Source organism: Boleophthalmus pectinirostris, unplaced genomic scaffold, assembly GCF_026225935.1.
Source record: "Boleophthalmus pectinirostris isolate CB_2022bp ecotype Guang Dong unplaced genomic scaffold, ASM2622593v1 HiC_scaffold_3, whole genome shotgun sequence".
In the NCBI taxonomy this organism is placed as follows: Eukaryota; Metazoa; Chordata; class Actinopteri; order Gobiiformes; family Gobiidae; genus Boleophthalmus; species Boleophthalmus pectinirostris.
In genome coordinates this window covers 35,146,421-35,170,940 of record NW_026571299.1, presented here as the reverse complement: position 1 = coordinate 35,170,940, position 24,520 = coordinate 35,146,421, and the positions used below count along the sequence as shown (strand labels likewise).

Below are 24,520 nucleotides of genomic sequence, written 5' to 3'. Positions count from 1 at the left end.
TTTGAACAGTGTCTAATGCACCATGAACACCATAAACACATACATGGATATCTGCACCTTGCAAAACCTCCACATAAACAAAACAAAACTGTCCCATGTATTAAATCAGGCCAGAAAATGACCCCAGTGCCCAAAACCCCGTGTGTGATCTGTACAAGAGCCTAGTGCTGAAGAGAGCAAACCCTTTTTACTGAGCCAAACAATAAAAATCCCACTGGGCTAAAAAAACATCTACAAGAAATCATTCATTCCCAGTGCAAAGAAACAGAAAATGGCACATTGTAGGACTATTGTGCTTATTTACTTTTATATTGTTAATAATGTTTATACTTAATGTATGCATTTTCTGGTGTGTTGGACTTGAATGACAAAGCTGTGATAAAGATACATTTCTGTTTTTAATAGAAGCAGACAAATTAAATGTCTACTCTATTATATTCGATCAGTGGGATGGATTTATCAGACAGCCACCAATTGACCGAACATATTACAGAAAATGAAAGTGACAAGGAACAAATTGGAAAAACTAGATGGCTGGGTCAGACCATTTCAAGTGCAACTTTTGCCTGTAGCATTAGAAAATGGTACAGCAGATACAGAGGCAGACCTAATCATCCAGTAATCCATGGGTTACTGAATGATGAAAAACTAGGACTGTTTCCATGGCAACAATTGAAACAAAATCTTTCGAATGCAAGAAAAGTCCTTAAAATGTTGAATAAATCGGGAAAGATTAGGTCAGATTGGGCAACATTATAGAGACACCCTTACCAACTCTCTTGTTTACCAGCCTGCTACTTTTGGTCTCTTTGTCTAGGAGCAAATAATGCACGCTTTCCATTTTCTCAGGCTTATTTATTCCCTGTAGGTCGCAGCCTCTTCTTTAAGTAATCCATCTTGTACATGAGCGTAAAATTACCATTGGCCATACTTTCTTAGTGTATATACAGAGCTTGTGAGACACAGGTAAAAGCACTCTAGCAGAGATGTTGTCCAATTAAGAGATTTATGGAGGTTCTGAGTCATTTGCCATGTGTAGACAGTAGACAGATATCCCTCTTGACATGAAGTAGTAGACAAATAAGGTGAGAGTGATGCTTACTCAAACTAGGGCACCAACATCCTGCAGCGTCTGGCCTTGTCATGGTTCAGCTACAACAGACAGCCCCACAGTCAATGCATTGCTTTAAAAGCTTCAGGCAAAATCTGCTTTCAATCATGAACCAATCCCAAACCCATTGACTTGAACCAGGCCCTCACAGACACACAAACATCGATCAGGGAATCTCCAGTGTTTACACCCCTACTACGGGCTTGAACTTTACACAAGCAAAGAAGAAATAAGAGTTTAGAAGACATTCATTGATTTCAGATCATCAATAGGAAGTATGGCTCTTATGAAAAAGGTTTTATAAAGTAAAGTACAATCAGATAAGGACAAATGGGGAAAATAGTGTTTTTCTCCTATATTTTTGAACACATGAAGCTTAGTGCTACAAGATAGTGAAGTAGTTTAGGCTGTAACACATTTGCCAGCCTATGGGCTGCCGTCAGTGAATAACATTCCCAGCTGTGGAAATTTACTGAACATCTCTCTCACTCTTCACCCATTTCACGCTCCTGTCTAATAAAGCCCAGCCCAATGAAGACTAGTTCAGAATATACATGCCCCAGGCCCAAAGACCATTCACTCACATAATGATAACTTCTTAAAATATATTTATTCAAAGAGAAAATGAAATAACTTTAACTAACATTATCTAAAATAACAATAATTTAGACAAACAGTTATACATCATTAAATTGTAAGACAAAAGGAAATGTTTTTCAGGAAAGTATTTCGGCTTAATTAAAAACATGCATTGACAGTAGTTCAAACATAAGACCATTTTGAGAAGTACTTCTCAAGGCAAAAAAATACTGAGATAAGCAGCTTGTATTGCATTATTTTGAATAAACTAAATAAATTTACAACTTCAATAGAAGCCTCTAAAACAAGATAGGTGTGCAAATATCCAAACTTTGACAGTGCCAGGTGAAGCCTCATGCTTTGGTGAGCACTGATTATGTCTTTCTTTCAGTCTTTAGTCGAGGTTTACGGAGACGTTTTCCCATTTTGGACAGTGTAGTTTCCACAGTCCTGTAAAAAACATTAGAAGAGGTGACATTTAGATTTATAGTTAATGTTACAGTATAGAAATGCCCCTTTACTTACATTATTTATGGAGCCAAATTAAATCAGTATTACACATTCTTATCCTTAGTAAAATTACATTTTAAGAATTAATGTGAACTTTGCTTATCGATAAAGTCCTTCTAAGGTTGGACATCATTAGCCCAATCTATAAATGTGTGATTTAAGAATTATATTGATAATATATATTACTTATTGGTATATATTTAGTGCACTGACTATTTACTAGTCCAATAAAATAAAAGGCAGAAAAGGTAGGTATGTGATAACAGTGGGACTGACAGAGTGTGGCTTGAAGCCAGGAGAATATCTAGGACCTACTGTTCAAGTCTGCATTTGTAAAACTGTCAACTGGAACCTCTTTTTGTGATAAGGTCAAAGCTAAAATCTGGAACGGTGAGATACCAAACCCCCCAAAAACATCACGTCAGAGGCACACAGAGCACACAGACTACAGTACACTCTTACTTTGATCTAATTACCTCCGCCAAGGAGGTTATGTTTTTGCTGGCGTTTGTCTGTTTGTTTGTTTGTTTGTTTGTCTGTTAGCAACATAACTCAAAAAGTTATAGACCGATTTTGATGAAATTTTCAGGATTTGTTGGAAATGTGAAAAGGAAGAACTGATTTCATTTTGGGGGTGATCCGGAAGAAATCCTGGATTCTGGATCACTTTGAAATTTTAGTTAACATTGTGGTAAATGGGGCCAAAAATGTTGTTTCTCAATATCTCGGTTAATTATTGACCAAACCCCATGAAATTTGACTCAGGGATGGACAATGGGATCCTCTTTCATATTCCAAAGGCTGATCCGGATCTGATCCAGAAGACTGATTTTATCGCAATTTATATAAAAAAATGGGAGTAGTCCTTGGCGGAGGTCTGCGCTCTCTGAGTGCTTTTCTAGTTTCTTTGCTGTTTTAGTTGTTGATTATGTTTTGATTTTTCTCATGACATGACTACAAAGTCCACAACCTAAAGAATTTACGAGTCACAAACTAATTAAAAAGCATCTGTAAACAAAGCTCCTCATTATAGTGGTTTATCTCATTTACGCTCATCTCATATTCTCCTAAAACTACACAACTGCCAATGTGAAGTTTGAAATGACAGAATTCTTTCTGGCTAGTAGCTTAAACAATAATAGCTAATCAGTGAACTTTTCCTTATTAGCATTTGTTCCCTTGACCAAATGCACAGAGCAGAGAGGGAGGGTGAACTGTGCAGGCAGGCCAACATGAAGGCATCCACACTTATTATTCACTGGAGGAGAAACGGTTTGGGCTGCTATCTCAAACAACAGGCTGTCTAATGGACCGGAAATAAATGCACTGAATTAACAGTGGCTTCAGCATTCACAGGGTTTTGCTGCTGAATGAAAAAGGATGCAAATACCCAATTTTTCATATTGTTTATAAATCAGTGTTTGGGACAGTATTGAAGTCAACTTCAAGTGAAAATGAACACAACCTTCTGAAAATTTTACCAAGGAAAAATAAAAAAAAAGGTTATGCCATGGCTAAAACTGCCATTTTGTTTTTTATTGCCAATTCATGCATTCTGACTTGCTTGCCTCTTCGCAGACTTGGAACTTGGCCCAGTGGAATCACCTGCTTGTCTCCATGGAGCTAGGTACATTTATTGCCATACTGTTAAATATTCCAAGCAAAATAACATCTCCGCGGAGAAAAGCAGGTGTTGGTTAGTTACATAGTGCACCTTTTACATGGAAATAGAAGAGCAGTGATAGAAGCAGATAAATAGATTCTGGAAGACTAACAAGACAAACATCAGATATCAAGTGAAATAAAGGGTCTTTAATGCCTTTAATGCTCACAGCAGCATCAAGTCACAAAGCCATTCCAGTGTCACCCTTGACTTAAAAGTGGTGGACTCTCAATAAAAGATCCTCTCTAAAGGACAAAGCAGAGTGGGGCTCTTAGACCGCCGTGCTGTACATGTGGAGGCTGTTAAGAGCCAGATCAAGTGTTTCAGTAGATAATTATTGTACATCACGCTGTAGGCGGTGACAGGGGCTGGCATCTCTATGAACCACACAGGGCTAAAGGGACACTATCAGAGGAATTTTGCCAGACTTTCTCAATGAGTAAATGTCCGACTATTCCTCTATTAAAATGTATGACCAGAGTCCAGCCCGGTCTTGGACAAAGTTTGATAGACAGGGTTTAAATTAACCTTGATTGAGTTTAGATTTTTCTTTCATATTGGTTAAAAGCACATTCCCTTCTCTCCATCGAGTTAATGAGTCTTTTCAAGGACAAATGTGAAACTACAGCATACTAAAAAGGTGCCAACCAAAAATAGGTGGGGGCTGAGAGTCCACTTCACCTGAAGGTCAACCAGGAGGAGATGAGGAGCAGATCCTTGGCTGTCCACAACAGGTGCTGGCTTCACTATCTGAAGTCATTTTCAACTGTAAAGCAAAGGCTTCCCACTATGAAATACATTTATGAAAGTGCCAGGCTTTGATAACGCTTTTATCTGCACTTTTTCACCCAGTATGGCTGCTCCATCTTTCATGGAAGTTTTTTAGGGACAGTGAGCGATTATCTGAGAAGGCAGACGAGCCGTGTGCGGGCATGACTGTGATTCACAGGTTATTTAATGAGGCCATCTGCTTCCATTAGCAGAGAAAATATGACATGAAAATGCAGTTGTGGCATGCCATGTCTGGAAATATACGATTACAGACCAGAAGCAGACTGATGGACAGTTATCACCAAAATTATTACACAATGAACATTTGAACTGAGGTTGCCACTATAAAGAAACAGCATCTCTCTGTTTTAAACAAATCAATGGACCTGTGTCAATTATTAACCTGTTTTAGATCAATATTGTGGCTGAGTATGTTATAGTTTAATACTAACAAGCCATAATATTCCTTCATTAAATATCACAGATTACTAACATCAAATATTCTACAGTTAATATTTTCAGCTACAACAACAAAATGAAGTTCAATTTGAAAAGATAAAAGGCTCTCATGCTAATGTTATTTGAATTGAACTATTTCTCAGCCAGTATTGAACCAGTATTGAACAACAGAGTGGAGAAATAGAATGAAAGCATTTTCCCAAAAATACTTAAACTTCCGCAATAAAATAGGAATAGGTCAGCAAGTTGGACCATGTTCCTGATGCCCTTTACACAGTGCGTATTATTGCACATATTTTAACTGCTAAGACAATGTTTTGCCTTGACTGTACAAATGACACCAAAAACCACAGGGTTATTAAAGCTTATATAAGTTAGACTGCTTATGTAAACTCTGCGATGTGTGCTTATCTAGGTTTAAACTATTCTATTGGAAATACTCACTGACCCAAAGACCATTCTCCTGCCAGCTATAGATAGTATCGTCAAATATATCAATATGGAACGGCAAGTATCTGAAGGTGACAAAGTAAATACATTCATCATTGCAGCAGCAGAATAACTCACTCAGATTTCTGTGGCAGCTCTGGACCAAAGATGTCGGAGATGGAACTGCAAAAGAGGAAACCAGGAACACAATCAAAATTCACAGAGATTTTGAATTTTCAGTACTTGGTAATGACTGCAATCGCAGGTGTCGCTGTGCAAGGTTGCTAACCATGAAAATCAAAGGCCGAAAGAGAGCAATAAGATATGACCACCTGTCTGTTTGCTGTGGACATATGGTAACCCCAAGACACTCACCCGACTGTGTATAACCTGCAAGCAGCTCAGTACTAGACTATAGACAGCCCAACAACTGCAGTTTTAGGATGTGTTAACTTTTGAGCATTATTTATTCCAGATATAGTAGATTTGGTTTGGTCCAGGTCTAGTCCGAAATTTGGTGTGATACGTATGAAAGTAAACATACCAAAGAGACACTTAAATACAGTTAGCTAATTCAGTGTGTCCAGCCTTTTGTCTCAAGTACCCCTTAAACTTTGTCTCACACTTCAAGTATCCACTGATCCACTTGCATAATGAAGATTCGGTAGTAAGTAGGCATTTTAATTACAAGCACAGTGACAATTATTAATATTATGTATTCTTGTTTGAATGAAATGTGAAACCATGCTCTCTAAAAACATTTTCGAAAGCTATTAAATTTCACCTTTTCAATCTGTTCCCCTGCAGTGTGCCAGTTGTCCTTATCAAACAGGCTCAAATATTTCTGCTTGTTCAGTAGCTGCCCATTCATAAACAGATACCATGAGAGATAACACATTTTTTAGTACTTGCTGGACATAATAATGTTACACCTGATCAGTTACAGAGCCCACTCATTTGGTCCTCAAGGCACACCACTAACCTTGGAAATCAGCAATACAGGATAAAGAATCAGATATTTTAGGGAAGCAAAAATCTTAAAAATATCATTTCTAGGGATGATTTTACGCTTGAGGCTACAGTTGCATGTGCAGACGCAATCACTTGAAAAATAGATGAGAAACACAGTATCTTTTATGTCCTTTTGCAGATGGGAAGTTGCTATAAGGGTAAGTTTTTCAACCCTTCACCCAAGTCACCTACGCAGTTCTACACTCCACACACACAGAATATATTTTTATTATCAGTGCATATACGGCCAGTCTAAAACATTAATTTCCATATTCCTGAAGTGCTTTACAGTATAATCGACCATGACACACATATATAGAGGAGTCAGAGCTACCACGAACAAAAGACACGGTACCGGGGAAGAAGTACTCTCATTTGCATTTTTGCAGCGGTCAAATCAGTCGCCCACATGTTTTGAGAGCACGGTTTGATGTTTATGGTAATAGGAAGATCAACATGGGCAAAGGCACTCTAGGTGAGATATCGCTGTCAGTGTTTCCCATTATTGTTTTACCCCCATGGTCAAAGGAATGCTGAACAAAATGCCAGGTAATTTTGTTTTCCTTTCTTTTTATCTCAGCCTGTAGAAGGTTAAGGAGATAAAGACTCAATTAAACACAGATTAGAAATTATAACCATAGAGACAATGATGAAGAGCTTGTAAAAGAGAAAAGAATTAGCATGAATGAACAATTGTTAATACCAGAATTCTCATTCTCTGTACTAGGAGTATTACATTTTTCCACAATTAGAAGCAAGGGGAAAAACAGCCATTTTCCAAATGGCTCACTGTCCACATGGGATTGACATTTACTCTGAACTTCTCCAGCTCTTCACGCAGCAGGTACCTGAGTGCCTGGGGACAGCTACTTTCTTAATTACAAGATGAGGCCTCAGGAAATGGACAGGAAATGGACTTGTATTTAATTTCCCCCAGACCAAAACACAAGGATTGAAAGTCTCATGCAGGTTACATCTAAAAACCTCAAATGCTTCATCTCCATGGAGATGCTATTGCTTTGTCTGGAATTTTTCACAGTATGGCATTAAACCTTTCTATCATCCTGGAAATTAAACCAGGCAAAGTTACAGTTCAGATCTGTGGAGTGGCAACCCTGCTCACAGTCAGAATGCCTTTTTTTTTTTTTAAAGGTATTTCTGAGCAATAAAAATATCTGCAATAGAAAAAAATGTAATGCAGATCTGTTTAATGTCATACTCTGGAACATTCCAAGAAGAGAAATGACATTTCCATAGAAACAAGAAGGTGACAGACCCACTACCAAAAAGTTACATAGTGGACCTTGAAGTATAGATTTGTATTCCCACCTGCTGATGGACACTTCGCTGCTCGTGGGACTTGATGACAAGAGATCTCTTGAACACAGCTCCTCATCAGAAGTATTGTCTCTTAAGTCGATTACATTGCTCTTTGAGGCTATAATGTGTCAACAAGAGGCACAAAACATCAGAGAGGGGAAATCAATGAGGACTTTTGGTTTATCTTAACACAGCACTATGATCGATGAACATGCCTTTGAATAGACATAATAACAATGGCAGGTCAAATTAATAGGCAATCCCATAATATCAATGTTTATATCTACTGGCCTTGTTTCACTTCTTTGTATATTGTTCTTCAACTTACTGTAATTAATTTCAAAGTTAGAAAAAACTAAATCTCTCATTCTAAAGGGTATATTTATTTTTACCACAACTCAAGGTGATCTTGGCACAGCACATTTGCTGAAGTTTATAATCTGTGTGCAAAGTCAATGTACACAGCTGTACCTGGGGTGGGCGTGTGCACCTCCTCTCGCCCTGCGGTGACCCCTGCTGGCTTGGTGGTCTGCAGGCGTCCTCGGACCTGGGCGATGAGACGCGAGAAGTCCCTGCTGTGCTGCTTCCCTGTGGGGCAGAGCACACAGCAGCAGGCCCAGTCAATATGCAGAAACATTTAAGAGAGGGTAAAGCCATAGAAGACCTTTATAGTGGAAATAGAGCTCTTCAGAAATAATGTTAAGGTTATAAATTCATGCCTCGAGAAACACCCTGGATGGTGCTACTTCTAGAATCAGCATGCAGAATCTTTATGTAGAAAAACAGACAAGACAATAATTGAACCTTGAAATAGTTGTGTTTTTTGATTTTAGTGGTGCTCTTGACATACTTAAGTATTTATTGAAGCAGTGATTTCCTGAAACACTTGACTGAGACACAGTCTAAAATCAGTATTGCAATATTAAAGGGGTTTCTACCCAGAAATCCGTTTGATACACAAAATATAGTCTATATTTGCCATGTTTTTTTCTCAGAAGTCCCAGTCTCCTTTTTTGCACTTATTTCAATGTATCAGATGAGTCTTTAAACAGAGTAGTGACTTAAAATGGAAATAGTTGGGATTGTGTGGTTACACAAACATGCAATTAAAGATTTTATAACCTAACTGAATACATTATGTTAATATTTTTATAAAAGTGAAATTTTATTTGTGAACATAATTTTGGGCCTTGCTATAGATTGTAAAAGCATAATACCTCTATCACCACAGGAGTAAGACAAGATATTGGATATTGGTATCTGCAGAAAAAAATCGATACCAGACAATCCCTATTTTGAGTAGTGAGCCTTATTCAATAATTGGTTGAGTTATTTACTTATTTATTTCCCTTCACCTTCCTGTCTACACTCTCCATTGTCTCTGTCGGAGTGAGTCATCCACATCCCTGTCTGATAAATCAAGAGGTTATCGCAGCCTGTAGAGTCACTATTTTTAGAACTCACCTTCTCTGAGTCACAGTCATTTGTCGACCCATTGTAAAGTTAGCTCCGCAGAGTTATTTTCAACAAGCTCTTTATCTTGTTCCACCATGTCAACACATGTTCCAAAGGTGTTCTCAAATGCCATTGCTGAAGGGAAGCTACCTTGAATTGTACCTAGCATTTGTGCAACTAACATGCACTTTACGATTCCAGGTAAGGGTCAGGTTTGTGAAGATGGAAGCCCTCTCAGAGGAAGGATACATGATTTTATACACGTTTCAGTGCAATTAATACAACCAAAATTAAGAAACATGCTTTTATTTTAGTCTATTTTCACAGTCTTTAACTTCAATCAAGAATTTTACTTTATTACTTGGAGTGTCAAATCACTTTCCATTAGAATAAGTACCTTTTCTCAAGTTTTTCAATAATGTAAGGTGAAAATATACAAAATCATCACAAATATTACAATATAAGCTATTTTAATTCAAGATTGTCATTTTGTTTTTTTGAAGACTACTTACTTGTACTGAAATATTTCTGAGGCACAATACATCCAATACTAGCAATAAACAAGCTGTTGTCCAGGGCTACACAGTCATGGAGTCCTTGACAAATTATTTAGACTGAACTTGTTGGGGAGCAGAAGCAGAACTTACAATTGGGAAGGCAGCAGAACAGATTTAAGATGCAATATTTTCGCATTCTCCTGATGCAGAGGAGACACCACGTATCAGTGCTGAGGGTGTGTGACCGAGGCTATAACCTTTTCATACGGGAACACAGTGGTCCTATGGCTGTGTTTGGGTTTAGGGAGAAATCGAAAGGCTATGCTAGTCAGACTCCCATAGAGACGTGCAGCACAGCCCACCATCCTGGTTATTTGTCATTAAAGGTAATTAAGCCAAGAGTGTACAGTGACAAAACACAGCGGTGCAAGCATCATACAAAGATAATTATCAGCTTAAATAACAGGTCCCTATTGCATCTTATGAGGAAAATAAGATCATAGCTATAAGACGCAAGTTTTTCCACAGAACCATGAAGAGTGTAATAGAAATGTAATGTAGTTACTCTACAACCTTAAGCAACATTTCATATAAACCCAACCGACAGTTTGAATATTTTGGTGCAGTTTATTCAGTAATATAGTATTTTTTTAGCCACAAATTATTAGCCCCTTGAAGTGCTTGTATTTTTGGCACCAACACAAGATAATACACAAAAGGAAGACAAATGTATCCAATAGAACCATGCTAAATTGCCTATTCCAGCAATTACAAGTAGATGTAATAGTAATAGTAATAGTAATAGCAACAATTTAATAAACACTAACACGTGCATGTCTTTGGAAGGGATGGGGAAAGTCCAATTAAATAAAAAATAAGTGTAAATGAAATAGCCAAAATGTATGAATCCAATACACAAAAGTAGTAAGCTTTTTGTTGTATAAAAATAAAGATGCAAAGTACACTTCATTGTTGATATCCTTACTGGCTATAAATTAGTGATGTTGAAATAGCTCTGCCTGGTGGTCTGTGCCCTGCATTGTTTAGTATGAGTCATCACGGCAGCTTTTAGGAAGAAGTGATTAGACAATAATGAATCATTACTTACAGCACCTTGGACATATACGTCACCTGAAAGCCTGCGCTGATACAAATGTCCCTATACATGGATGGACTTATAATGGGCCATTAACCTTCAGAGTTAACGGACTTGGTATTCAGGCTATATTCACTTACATATTCACACAGAGAAAAGTTAAAATCCTGGCTTTATTTGAAGATCTCTCTGTACATATGCAGAGAAGACAAGAGCATATATTGTGTAATAAAATATCTTGTACTCCATAATAGGCTGCTTTTAATTCTAGAAGTGTTTTTCAGATGTGTGACAGACATAACTTAAAGAAGGTTTAATATTTAGTATGGTCAGTGAAAGTTGTATGAGTAAGTTGCAGGGGTAACATTTAAAAATGATGAGTCAACATAAACATGGTTACTGAAATGTAGTTCTGTTTATGATTTTAAATATCCCATAGGTTTCAGGCTATAAAAACAAAAACTAGTATCAAAACTACCCACCAAGACAAATAATTATCAATTCTGACACATATAATATAGTCTCTCATACTGAAAAACATGCGAAAAACATCAGTAAATCTTTTATGGAAACCATGGTTATCTAGTTAATTACAGAGGATTAAGGCACTTAATTAATCTGCTTACTCTACAAGCCAGCTCTCCCAATACTACTAATGTAGCTCTCAGAAGAGGACATCCATTCAATGAACAGGGCAATTACAGCAGAAAGGAGCATTAATTAGAAATACCTCCAACAATAGTGCTTTCATATTTTTAGCAAGGTTTAATAACAGTAAGGCATGACCAGTCTAAACAAACCTGTTCAAAACTGGTCTAGCGCATATTTAATTCAAGATTTAGAAACACTGTAGAGTAGAAAAGGAAATGCAAAACTTACTATAACTTGAATGCATGTCATCAATATCTTTCTCAGACAGGTCCTTGGAGAAAACCATTACCTGCAGGAAATAAGACAGACAAAAATGATAGTATGGATGATCTATAAAAATACCCTTACAGAATTGTGCTTAGTTATGTGTTCCCCTGGTGGCAAGGTAGTATTCATTCTAAATTTCTTAAGTATGTGCAACTTTCTTGTAGCATCTGTTTATAAGATCAACACCCCCACATGCTACAACAACTTTAAAGTGACTATTTTTAGACTCATCATAAAAGAAGATAATGGCACTGACAGGCTTGGCTTTCTCCTTCAGTTTAACCCGCATCTTCTCATTGGCCTCCACTTCTTTGGCAATGTCTTCCACTGTTAAAACAAGAAATGGGTGGATTTATATGGATTTATATGACTCACCAGCTGTGATGCTACAGCTGAATTCATAAAGTAAAACTATATATTTAATGTATTCTTGCTTGCTGCATATTAATAGCAGACCTATAAAACAACATATGTAGCTAATGAAAACATGTTAAAAACAATATTAAAGGTACACTATGTAACTTTTATGGTGTGGGGTAAGATGATTGTCTCCATGGGGCTTATATTATTTTTCCTATAATGTCCACATACTGTATATATAGCATTTACTACATTACTTGTATTTTAATTGCTAAAAAATTACTTGGAAAAACATAAATTCTTACTGTTAGCGAGATCACCTCTAAACAGATCTGACCTGTACCTTGACCTTATGGCATAACCTTGTCTCCAACTAAATCAATATGTTTAATGGCATATTGTGGAACATTCCAGGCAAAGGAATATCAGATCCTCCACCAAGGAAGTTACATAGTGCACCTTTAACTGACTTTTCTTTTAAATCAGATAAGACAAGACAGCTCAGCTCATGTTACTTGTTGCTGTTTCAAATACAGTATGTGAAAATAGATAAAGCCTAGTGCAGACTGTATTTACATTTCAGTCTTTGTACGTCATAGCCCCTGGTACCTGACTTAGGGTTGAGCGAGTCACACTGTGCGTTGTAGATATGGATAAACTCCTGGTGTCTCTTGATGAGCTGTTCTCGGGTCCCCTGCGCTGACAGGTGGCAGTCTTTGAGGCGCCTCTTCAGCTCCTGCATAGAGAGCAGGTTGTACACCAGTTTTGCCATTGGACGCCTTGACTTTCCAAGAGAACTGCAAATACAGAGCATGGAGGTTATTAATGTCCACATGACATCAGGTAACTTTGGATTAACACGTGTGCGGGTAACCCCAGTATACCCCCCTCCCCCGAGTATCTCAGAGATAATGACATAATTTTTCTAACAGGATTGGTAACAGATTTTGTCTCACTCATCAGCTTAATTGTTCGATGAATCTTTCCTCCTGATGCCATGTATTATGATGATGACTGATAAGTAAAGAAATTTAACAATTAATCAAAATGGAATTTCACAATTCTTATTCTTATGCAGTATTCTAATTCATTTCTGGGCACACAATTTACAATTTAGAGCATTATTCTATACAACTATAGATGAGCAAAATGTTTTGCCCACTTCACCAGGTGTCAAGAGTATAATGTAAGAGAGAACATACCTATTATTATGACTTGGTACAGTAAGTAATGTATGAAGGTACCGTATTTTCCGGGCTATTAGGCGCAGTCTTAAGCCTCCAAAAACGACTGCGCGCCTTATAATCCGGAGCGTCTTTTATATGAATTTACGCGAGTGTTCCGGTTAGGAATGGGCATGATTAATCGATTAATCGATAATTGATCATTAAGAATTTCATCGATTATGTTCATTTTAATCGACAAACCGAATGTAGGTTGCTGTGCGTAGCGTGACCAAACAGGGGTCCGTACATGTGTCTCTCTGCACTCAGAAGGAGCGAGACACAAACAGTCGGTCAGTCTGCAGCGTACCGAAGCACAAATGCGTATTTAACGATGACTTGTAAAAGAAATTCCACGCTTTTCGTTGCGTTCGGGACAAGTGGGAGTCCATGTGCACAGTGTACAAAGCAGGACCATATGTTTCGGTGTCCAGTGGGAAAAAGCTTTACCAGGTGAGAGTCGCGCAATGTCGATGACGAGGTCCCACCTCCCACCCCCCGTACGGTGTCTTGGTTTTGACAAATATGGTCACACTAACCTGCATTCCACTGAATCATGCCTTTTAATCCAACAGAAATTGACCGCATCAGCGACACAAGAGCTGTAGTTTTATCTTTACTGAGTTTATGCAAATTAGCGACGCGGTTTTAAGTTTCGTTTCTGTGAGAGTTGCGCAAAACTGAATTAAACACATTATAATGTCAAACGGATTGATGTGGCTCTAGAGTGGTTACGGTTTATATGTCGTAAAGTTGAATTTATTTATGCAGATTAGTAGTGCAGATAGTAATAATAATGATGATCATTTTAATATAAAAACGTTAATGATTAATCGATAATCGATCGTTAATTCTTCCGACGATCGATTAAGAAAATTTCATCAAATGCCCATCCCTAGTTCCAGTACAACTTCAGTAAACGACAAAGCCGCACCACTTGCAGCATTACAGCTACCGTAGTCAGGAGCATCGCGGAGTAATACGTACTGTGATTCCTCATTTTTCCTGTGGACGAGGAAAAGATGAGCGACTGGCTGCAAGAAGTTTACCTTAAGAGACCGGATGTATGGAGTAAGAAAGCTGTCAAAAATATTCGTGCGCATAAAATAGAAATCTCTGCGTATTTGGGAAATCCGTGCATATTTGGCTGTAGTTGCATAAAATAAATATTTGTAAACTCTCAAATGAGTCCAGTCGTACATAAAATATATTGTGTGTATTTTATCTATCAGAATACGAATTGAAAAATTACGACGTCATGAATTACAATCACGAAATGAAAATTTACGATTACGCTTTCATCAGTACAAATACGAATTCACAGACGGAACTTTACTGTCAAAAATACGTCATCACTTCACAGACATTATCCATCGAGCAGAAGAAACATCGATCAAGATCAAGACTGCGCATGCTCAAGTTTATACCAACAATGGCCAATACAGAGAATGTAACACACGAAGATCAGCGCAAGTACCAGTGTGCGAACATGTGGCTCCAGACTGAGTGAGTCAAAATTGGGGGTGTGTACGTCTGTTCACGACCTGCACGCACAGAGAGGTCCCGGTGTTCCCCGTGATCATGTACCAACCAGCATTTGTTATTTTAGGCTTTAATAAACCAAATAATTTTATGGCAATAGCCTATTCAATTGATACAACTTCAAAAAGTCCCTGCTTTTAGCCTAGTGTGAGAAATACAGTCGGACTAGATCCAAACCAGAGTCCGAACCAGCGGGGGCAGCTCCGGTTCAGGCCGGGCTCAGAGGAGCTGGAGCGGGGAGCCTCGACCTGAGGAAGTGCTTTCCCCGGGAAGAACCAAATGCGCAGAGGACGGACGCTCAGAACAACATATAACAAACCAAACTGGACTCATGCTTCTGTCCGGATGCTGCACCACCTCGGAACCAGCCGCAGTTCTTGAGCGCGGAGGACCAGAGCAGCCCGCACAGACCTGTAGTCCACAGCGCATTCTTGCTTTTCCCGCACGGAAACAGCGCGCAGACGATGGAACGTACCCGTTTGGACTCAGTCCATCAAGCACTGGTCTTGCTCGCCACCGTTTGGAACCAGCACATGGAGGATGGAGCCTCCGGACCATCTGACCAACGCGCTTGTAGGACGACAGAAGACCAAAGACCAGACCCCAGCCCCGTCCTGAGGAGCTGCGCGCTACAGTGAGCGCTGTTGGCTGCTGCTGTTACCCGAACTCTGGGCTGATGTGGTGAGTTTGTACAAAGTTCTACATGTTGCTGTTTTATGAGTTCATGATGATAATTTGAGATGAGGACGGCCCGTGGTCTTAACAGGAACATCGGCGTTGGTAACTGGAGGTATCGCTGTTTTCCCGGGAAACAGAGACACGTCAATCGGACCAGTTTTGGTTCGTTTGCCGGTGTGAAAGCGGACCACACTGGAGTGTATTTGCTACATAATAAGAATTTTATTGCCTGGTGCAGACCAAATAATCGAACTAGCGGTGTGAAAACGCCCTAATGTGTTATTTTTAGTTATAACCGAACAATTATGAGTTATTGTGAATACGCTGACAATTTATCAGTCTCAGACAGTTTTTTTGTTTTTTCGTGTTACAAATTAACAAAGTTGAGAGTTAACGTAACGAGTAAACGCATTAACTAAAGTTTGACTGATTTACCTAACTGTTGTGTTTCGTTTAACGCACCTTATAGTCCGGTGCGGTTTATATGTGAAAAAAGTTCGGGAAAACGACAGTGCGTCTTATAACCCAGACCGCCTAATCATCCGGAAAATACGGTATATTAAGATATGTTGGCTAAAGCTTTACCTCCTCATGAAAATTTCATGAAGAATTACAGACTAATGCAGTTTGCATACTAAAACATATGTCTGTGTCATATGCCCATTTTCACCTATATAAAATCCTCGCAACGAACAGAGGGTGATTCAGCGTAGTCGATCAGTTACAATGCTTTCAAGGAGAGTGAAGGCGTTTCTCACATGTACATCATGTCCCTTATAGAGATTTATGGGCTGAACAAACACCATTTGAAAGGCTCTTGTTCGAGTCACAATAGATGTCCATTTTACCTTCTTAAGCTCTCCTTCTTCTCTCCACTTGACAGACACATGTCCAGATGCTTGTTGATGAAATTCTGTGCCACACTTATTGAGCATACAGGACAGTCCACTTGGAAAAAAAGATAGGGAAAAGGTTAGGCTATTGAATGAAAGTTCATAACAGTGAGCTACAATAGTAAATTATAAAACCAAATTTATTTACACATACATTCATATATTGTAATGATACAATATTAATTTTATAGTTCAGAATTCAAATGCAGAATCGCTTGACATTTGCTGTGTACTATTGCCATAATATTACACCATTTGAGCCAAATTTGCTCAGAAATGCGCTTGTGCAGCCAATTATGTAAATAAATTTCAACATGATGAAGTCCATTCTAGAGCAAGGGTGCCCAAACCATGGCCCAGGGGCCAAAATGCAGCCTTCAGGCCAATTTTTGTTGACTCTGATACCTCCTACTAAATTGGCCCAAAAGATCATAGGCAGTATCTTTTTAGGTTTAAGTATTTGTACCATTACAACCTGAAAAACATCACATTACATTGTGACACAGACTTAAATGTAATGTTCAAAGCTTTTTAGTGACTCTGTCAAAGTCACTACACCATTAATAATTTTGAACACCCCTGACCAATAATGCTAGTCACAACCATTTGTGGCAATGATGATGTAGTTTATAGTTTATATTCTGTTAGAGGTCATTGTAACACTACAAAACATTACCTTTGATTACAGGTTTCACATCTTTAGGCAGAGATGAAGAATGAGCTGATTCATCTCCCATGTAAATGGATGGTAAGTGTATCTCTTCTTGTTTAACTGCTACTGGGACTGGGACAGATGGCAGCTCCACATCCATTGGCTCTTCTTTGATCAACTGACTGGCGGGACCATCTTGCTTGGATTCTATAAGAGATGCTTTGGGCTTCTTTTGGAAATACTGGCTCAAAACAGCATTGCTGCTCTTCGGGGTCTTCTCTCTGGGAGTTTTGTATCTGACAGACACAGCTGGAGTACTGGGCGTCTTCGGAGGAGACTCAAACGTGGCTTTTGACAACTGCTGCCTGGTGAAAAGAAAAGTGGTTTGTGAATAAATGGTATTCACCGACCCATTCCAATTTTTTTTTTCTTTTACACTGACACTCGTATATGGGGTGTGTTTGTCTTTTTCAGATGACACAAATACACTCAGACAGGAGTCCTAAGCTGATTAAGGACACAGGATCCTCAAAAACATTCAAAGTGAAAAGACACGTGCAGGCAATAAATACTGCAAATTGAGCCCTTTTAGTTAGGCTGCAGTTGCTCAATTATGCCATCACCTCTCTCCTGAAAAACAGACACTTTGGCAAGCATCTTGGAAAAGTGGATGGTAAACAAACAGTAACAGGGCCATTACATGGCAATAAAATGGAACCAATGAGGTGTGCAACACTCATCTTTCCATATTTAAACATTTTATTTGTGCCTACTATCCCCATTAGGAAGGCTCCTGTGCACGCTATGCACTCACTGTGACAAATGCGATGTATGGCGTCAATAGGTCTCCACCCTATTTTGACTTTAGTACCTCTGTATATTCAATAGTACAATATAAATGCTAACATTGAGAACATTATGGATTTTTGCAAATGGTTTCTAGTTTAGGAAAAAGTCAAAATAAAAAGGTAGGAAAGAGGTATTAAAAACTATCAAACAAGTATAGTAAATATCAATGTCAATTGCAGGTTTTCAGGTTGTAACTGTATTGGCTTCTTACCCTGTAAAAGTATTATAAGTTAAAGAGACAACAATGTGAGTTAAGGAGACAACATGTTGGGCTTTTAAGCCAGTTGGATGCTTGGGGCCTATACCCTCACTGTACTCACACCTATACCCTCTGTAGTGGTAATAGCAAAAGTTAAAGAGCAATCGGTAGGCAAATGGCTGTTCTGATTGGCTGTTGGCTGTGATTTGAGGTTTTTGAGCTGTGACCTGAAAATACACACCAACTCCACATGAGGAGTGCTACTTGGGCCACACCTCCCTGAACCCTGTAGAGGCAAATCAATCTTAAAATCAGGCCAAAATTCCTTAATTTTACAAAACCATCTTATAGTGTGACCTGATAGAACACATCTATCATAATACAATAGTAGAAAGAGTGCTTTAGACCACATGAAAGATATGTCAAGGCAGAGCCTGTATCATGAAGAAATCCATCAGTATTTGTGTCAAGACAAGCCTTCCAGTTCAATTCAAATGCATATTTGTTTAATCACTAGCTGTTTAGTACTTTTGATAACAACTATTTAAAGCCAGTGCAAACAAAACATCCTGGGCCAAGGAGAAATTACAATAGCTCTTACTTTGAGGGATGGGGGGCCAGTTTAGCAGGACATTACTTGTTGTTGGATATGAATGTGAAATGGGCTACTAGCATACAGCTAATAACACAGAAACACCTGAAACCTATTTAACAAATGCGGATACTGCTTTAGATGCATAGCCTTTTCAGTGCAGAGAGACAACCAAAACTATCACAATTACATACTGCAACAAGTCTATTTCTAGATGACGACGGCACTTTCTGCTTTCCTAATCATGGCATCCTATTTTTCAGACGCTCAATGCTAGACAACAGGAAATTAAAGAAGGGAGGTGCACGCTGCAACATAAGCCCCTCCAACAGTGATGACAATCGCCAAGTCCTCAGTTTCAGGACAGACCTTTTGGAACGATGATAACATTGAGCTGATTGATAAAGGGGAAGCTGTACCAGGGTTTACAGACCGATAACACAGCTCAGCAACATGTCGATATAAACAGTAATCTTAATAGCAAGAGCTATGTTGGCACAGGGATGAGTTGACAACAAGTTATAAAACTTTATCACTTGGCAGAGAACTGCAAAATCTGGGACAAATATTTAACAGTGAATTTTCAGATAAGCACTGTGATTGCAATTAGATTTGCAATAGTAGGATTCTATTCAGAGTGCACATTGTAAACAGGTCCAAGTTACTTACAATTCAATTAAGAGCTAATTATTTTACAAATGGTTAAAATTATTTTGTAGAAGGAATTACATACAAGTTTCTTACATTCTTGTCTTAAAAGGTGCATTCTGTAACTTTTCTGGTAGAGGGTCCTTCAAATACTTTTTTCCATGGAGATGTTATTGCTTGTTATAGATGTTATTGTTTAAAAGTATGGTACTGATCCTTTCTATCTTCATGGAGCCCAAACCAGACCAAGTTGCAGATTAGATCAGTGGAGACTGCAGAGGTAACCCCACACTCAGGTTCCCTATATAATATATACTAACTATAAAACCTACAATTGAATAAATGTAATATAGAGCATTCATATAGAGCATGTGGAACATTCAAGGCAAAGCAATATCCACAGAAACAAGCAGGTGACAGAAGCCAAGAGAAAAGTTACATAGTATAACTTTAAATAAAATATTTTAACTTGTAACAGGTTATCACCTCTAGTATTTTGGTATGTTTTTCTATGCCATGCAGTAAAACTAGGATAAGTAAGGTTGCTGTTGAGTGACTAAAATCCAAACAATCAGAGGCCGCTCTTTGGTTCTCCATCAGAAACTAGGCCTCCCTTTGGTGCTCCATCAAAACCTAGAGCTCCCTAATTCACATCGTCAAGGCAACACCCTCTTTTGAAAACTGCCTGGGCATCCATGTCAATCTGATCCACTTATTTTTTTTCCAATACAGAGAGAGGACTACAAACACTTTCAGTCTACAAGGGAACAGCTTGCAAACATACAAAGACAAGAGACAAATAGTGTTGAGGATTAGAATGGCTTAGTAGAGCTCAGAGCATTAAAGGATTCATTATAGCCAGATCCCGAGGGCTACTATGACCCTTCATGATGCTGAGTATATCAGTTTATTTGCATTTTGCAAAAGCTAGCATTAGCCTGTGGGGATATGCATGCACACACACACAAATTATAATTTTTCAAATAACTTCACGCTGATATAATGTTTGACATACATCATTATAATGGATTCAAGATTGCACATTCACATAGAATGCAATGATGGGAAAATTCACGTGAACAGGAAATTTCAAAATCAGTGGACATTGGTATATACATTGGCCCTCTTCATCCCGACTGATAAAAATATTAGCCCTCAGGATGCAAAGGCCCAAGATGTCATATAAGATACCTGCATGCCCGGCACTGATTAAAACAAAATCCCTATTTTATTTAAGAAAATCCTTAAAAGGAGAATACAATAAACATTAAATGGCACATGCTTCCATCTTTACCTATGTGGACAATTACTGTAAATCTCCAGAAAATGGAGGACAAAGCTTTGCCTTTAACATTCTAAGCTAATAATAACATAACCAATTGCAAAGGCAAAAAAAGGATTTTGGTTTTAAAGGCAAAGGTCACAAAGCATTATTCTTCTGAACAAAACAAAAAAGAATACTCATAATTTAAAACACTATATTTAAATACCTTGCAGCCTGAAAGTTTGAGACCAAATCATCCAATAAACGATTGTTTCTCAAATCTTGTTCTGTTGTTTCCTGAAAGATAATAATTTTTAGTGTATACAATATATTGATATGTTCGATTTCTTTATAAACTTTGACATACTCACCATGTTGCAAACTGGACATTGCAATTTGTATGAAAGAAATTTTCTGATGCACAGTGAACAAACTAAAACAAAACATACATTTAGACCATGAAGGGAAAAATAAAGTAATCAAATATTATATTCACATTACTTACAGTTGTGAGAGCATTTTGTCATCATTGTAATATTTAGAAAGTCAAAGCAGATGGGGCATTGCAAAAGAGTCTCAAGGTTCTGATAAAAAAAAATAAAAAACTAGTAAGGCAAGACCAATGCAAGGAATTTATGCAAAAGTTTGGATTAAGTTACATACATGTGGAAAATACATAATATTTCCACACTTTACATTAGGGTCTGTAAAATCTATAGTTATAATCATGGTTTATATAAACCCAGGAACTCTATATGAAACATTGTCCTGCAGAAGGACTGAAAACACACAATACAAGAAACATGATTGTGGAGTACATGTCATATTGTACTGTGACTTCAGCATGCTTTTACACACTAATAGCTGATAATGGCAATGCAGATTCCTTTTCATATTTACAAAGGTCGTGCAAAATTAATAACCTATAAATATCCTGCATATGTCACAAAACATTATTACTGTGTTGGTATTATTGTAATCACTATTGCTTGTAATCTAAAAATAACCCATGACATAAAGCAAAGGTCAGAGTTTACAACGTAAGCATGCTAGTTAGCCCATAACATAACATCTGATTATTATCGTGAGTTCCAGGATTGTCGCCAAAGTTCACATGGTCTGCACAAAATACGCATATGATAACGATTTAAAAGTCAGCTGTAAGTAACTTAGCTGACTGTGTCGTAACCATGCAAGGATCTGAATGCGTATGTTAGCATAGAAACAAAAGCATTTAGAAAAGTTATACAACTTAGCTAGATACTTACTTTGAGAGGTGCCAAGCTAGATGGCAAGTCTGTTTCTATATGAAGCGACATGCCTGATGCTTTCCAAGCAGAATAAAGTCCGATCTAACCACTTTATGGATTAAATAAAGGAATAAGAAGTTAATTTATCCCGCTAAAAGAAAACAGGAAAAGCTCTGTTCGTAGTCTTGCCGTCACTTCCGCCAAAGGTAAGAGGTTTTCTTACTTTCTTTTTTTTTTTCTCTTTTATTTATTTATTTATTTATTTTATTTATTTATTTTTTTTCATCGGTTTCGCCGTGAAAAAATATTCTACGATATATCTTAAGGACGACTGATAAGTTAAATATTTTATGTGTGTAGCGTGATGCGTTTTTTTAATGTTTTTTTTGTTTTGTTTTGTTTTGTTTTTGGGTTGTTGTTTTTTTTTGTTTTTTTTGTTTTTTTTATATATATATATACTATATTATTATTTTTTCATGTGAAGTCGAATTACTTTCTATGTTAAAATGTGTAAATGTGTAGTTGGGTCCACCGCTTACAATCCTCATATTTTCTAATTGTCTTAAAAACACTATCTCAGGGTACACGTGTTTTTTCCTCATTAAATGCAAGAGAAAGGTGTCTGGTGTCTTGTTAATTGAACTCTGCTATGAAGCTCATGTCATATTATAGGATAGATTGCACTGCTCTTAAAATGCGTAGCGTTTTCTGGCTAATATTTATAATGAACTCAAAATGCTTGCTAAGCATAGATGATTTAAACTAGCCAATGTGTTGATTTCAGCTGAACATAGGATTGACAGATATATGAAAAACTATATTCAAAGTATTGAAAATGTTGGAGATGTGCAAAACTGGAATAGTGAAAAGGCAATTTCATCATATAAAAGCAAAATATGATTGCAAAATTAGAGTAAAATAAATATTCAGTATATATATATATATATATATATATATATATATATATATATATATATATATATATATATATATATATATATATTTATATATTTATATATTTATATATTTATTTATTTATTTATTTTTATTTAAGGGTGGTTGAAGGTGCAATTGTACAGTCCTGTCCCATGTTTTGTTTTTGTATGGCACATGAAACTCAACAAAGAAATCGCTGGACAGTTAAAAAATGTGTCATTTTTATTTATTTATTCATTTATTTGATATTATTTGTCACCTTGTTATTCTACCTTTTCTTTATTTCCAACTTATTAAACAGCTCTGGTAAGTTTGTCTAAATTGGTTATGTTTGTGTGCACCAAAATGAAGCTTTGTTTTTGCTCATTGTCATTCATGTTTAGGATGCACTCCGTGAGCAGAGTGTTATGCCCCCTGGTTAACATACCAATGGATTTTGCTATAATATCAAAAAAGTTATATCTAGCATTTCGGCAAGATGGATACAATTTAGAAGTGTTTTGATAGTTGCGTTTGTAATTACTGTTTTTTTTTTTTAACATACTTATGAAAAAGCTCAATATAAAAGTCAGAATAAGATTTGAACAATAAAACATATGGCCAGTGTCTCATTTATGCCTGTTTGTGCCATACTCTTAAAGTTCACTGCTCATTTCTCATTGTATTGGAGAAAAAAGGAACACACTCTTTAGGCAGACTGTTGGTTTGGTTCCTATATCAGTATCTATGGTATAGATATTATCCAGTATACTGGTCCAGTATTTAAAATTACCAATATTTTTTCCTAAACTGCCCCACTTTCTCTGCACCCATATGTTTTTTGCAAGTTGTCCTCAGTGCATCAGATTTGTCTTCAGACCAATGAGTAAAAATATTGCCGTATGTTTAAAGTGTTGTGCAACAAATTGTTTTCTATCCAAGATCATTACATTTTGTTATTATTTTTTTTAAGTGAAAATTTTGAATTTTACTGTAACTTAACAAAATGTGTGGGCCTTGCTATGGATTTTAAGATCTTAATATATATTATCAGTCAGTAACAGCTACAGGACAAACATCGGATATTGGTTTTGGCTCAAAAAACACCTATAGTCAGAGCACACTGTAATTGATGTCATAATGTGATTTGAAATATGTGCCTTGATGTGATTCATTTCTGTAATGCTATTACACTGGTATAGCTAATGCAAGAATTGAGGTCTAGCCAAATGCTTAATTGTGCCCTAGTGTTCCTTTTTGTTAATGGTCACTAGCAGACGGTCTGATAACAAGCTATTATGTGCCAGCAAGATAACAATGTGCATTTCCGGTCTTTTTGTTTACACAGTCATTTGTGTTGTGTGGCATTTAGCTGCGTCTTTGAACCTGTTGGTCCCTTGTGTGACCACGTGTGTCTTGGACACCGCACAGAGTAAGGTCTACATGCTGAGGAAGACAATGACACAGGAAATATCAAGGTCAGTTCATGTTGGTGGGATGCTGACAGCAAGTGAACAGAGTGTACTGTGCTCAGATATTCCTCAAGGATGTGATAATGTGTCAGAAGCAGGAAAAAGTATTTAAACCAATTGGACAAAGTTAAAGCTATGATTGGTGAATCAGAGCATGTCCATAA

The 24,520-nt window shown here is 37.4% G+C and overlaps 1 protein-coding gene across 1 annotated transcript; it reads right to left on the bottom strand.

Moving 5' to 3' along the window:
* Positions 1-1,702: 1,702 nt before the first annotated feature.
* Positions 1,703-22,154, bottom strand: rad18 (RAD18 E3 ubiquitin protein ligase). The gene is made up of 13 exons (XM_020934151.2): positions 21,988-22,154; positions 21,225-21,303; positions 21,091-21,152; positions 20,946-21,016; positions 17,192-17,532; positions 16,471-16,570; positions 12,789-12,976; positions 12,076-12,146; positions 11,781-11,841; positions 8,325-8,441; positions 7,863-7,971; positions 5,661-5,705; positions 1,703-2,140 (listed from the first exon to the last, which is right to left on the bottom strand). The coding sequence occupies exons 1-13, from the start codon at positions 22,036-22,038 to the stop codon at positions 2,065-2,067; spliced, it is 1,371 nt and encodes a 456-aa protein (XP_020789810.1). The 5' UTR covers positions 22,039-22,154; the 3' UTR covers positions 1,703-2,064.
* Between the last annotated feature and the right edge of the window lie 2,366 nt (positions 22,155-24,520).

Bases quoted from the DNA above. Each gene is read 5' to 3' on its own strand.
- rad18 (XM_020934151.2), bottom strand. From the start codon at position 22,038: ATGTCGCTTCATATAGAAACAGACTTGCCATCTAGCTTGGCACCTCTC. The intron at 16,571-17,191 runs GTAATGTTTTGT...TTTTTTTCCAAG, and splicing joins TGTGAAACCTGTAATCAAAG to TGGACTGTCCTGTATGCTCA. The intron at 5,706-7,862 runs GTGGGAATACAA...CCTCTTTTGCAG, and splicing joins AGCGAAGTGTCCATCAGCAG to TTCCATCTCCGACATCTTTG.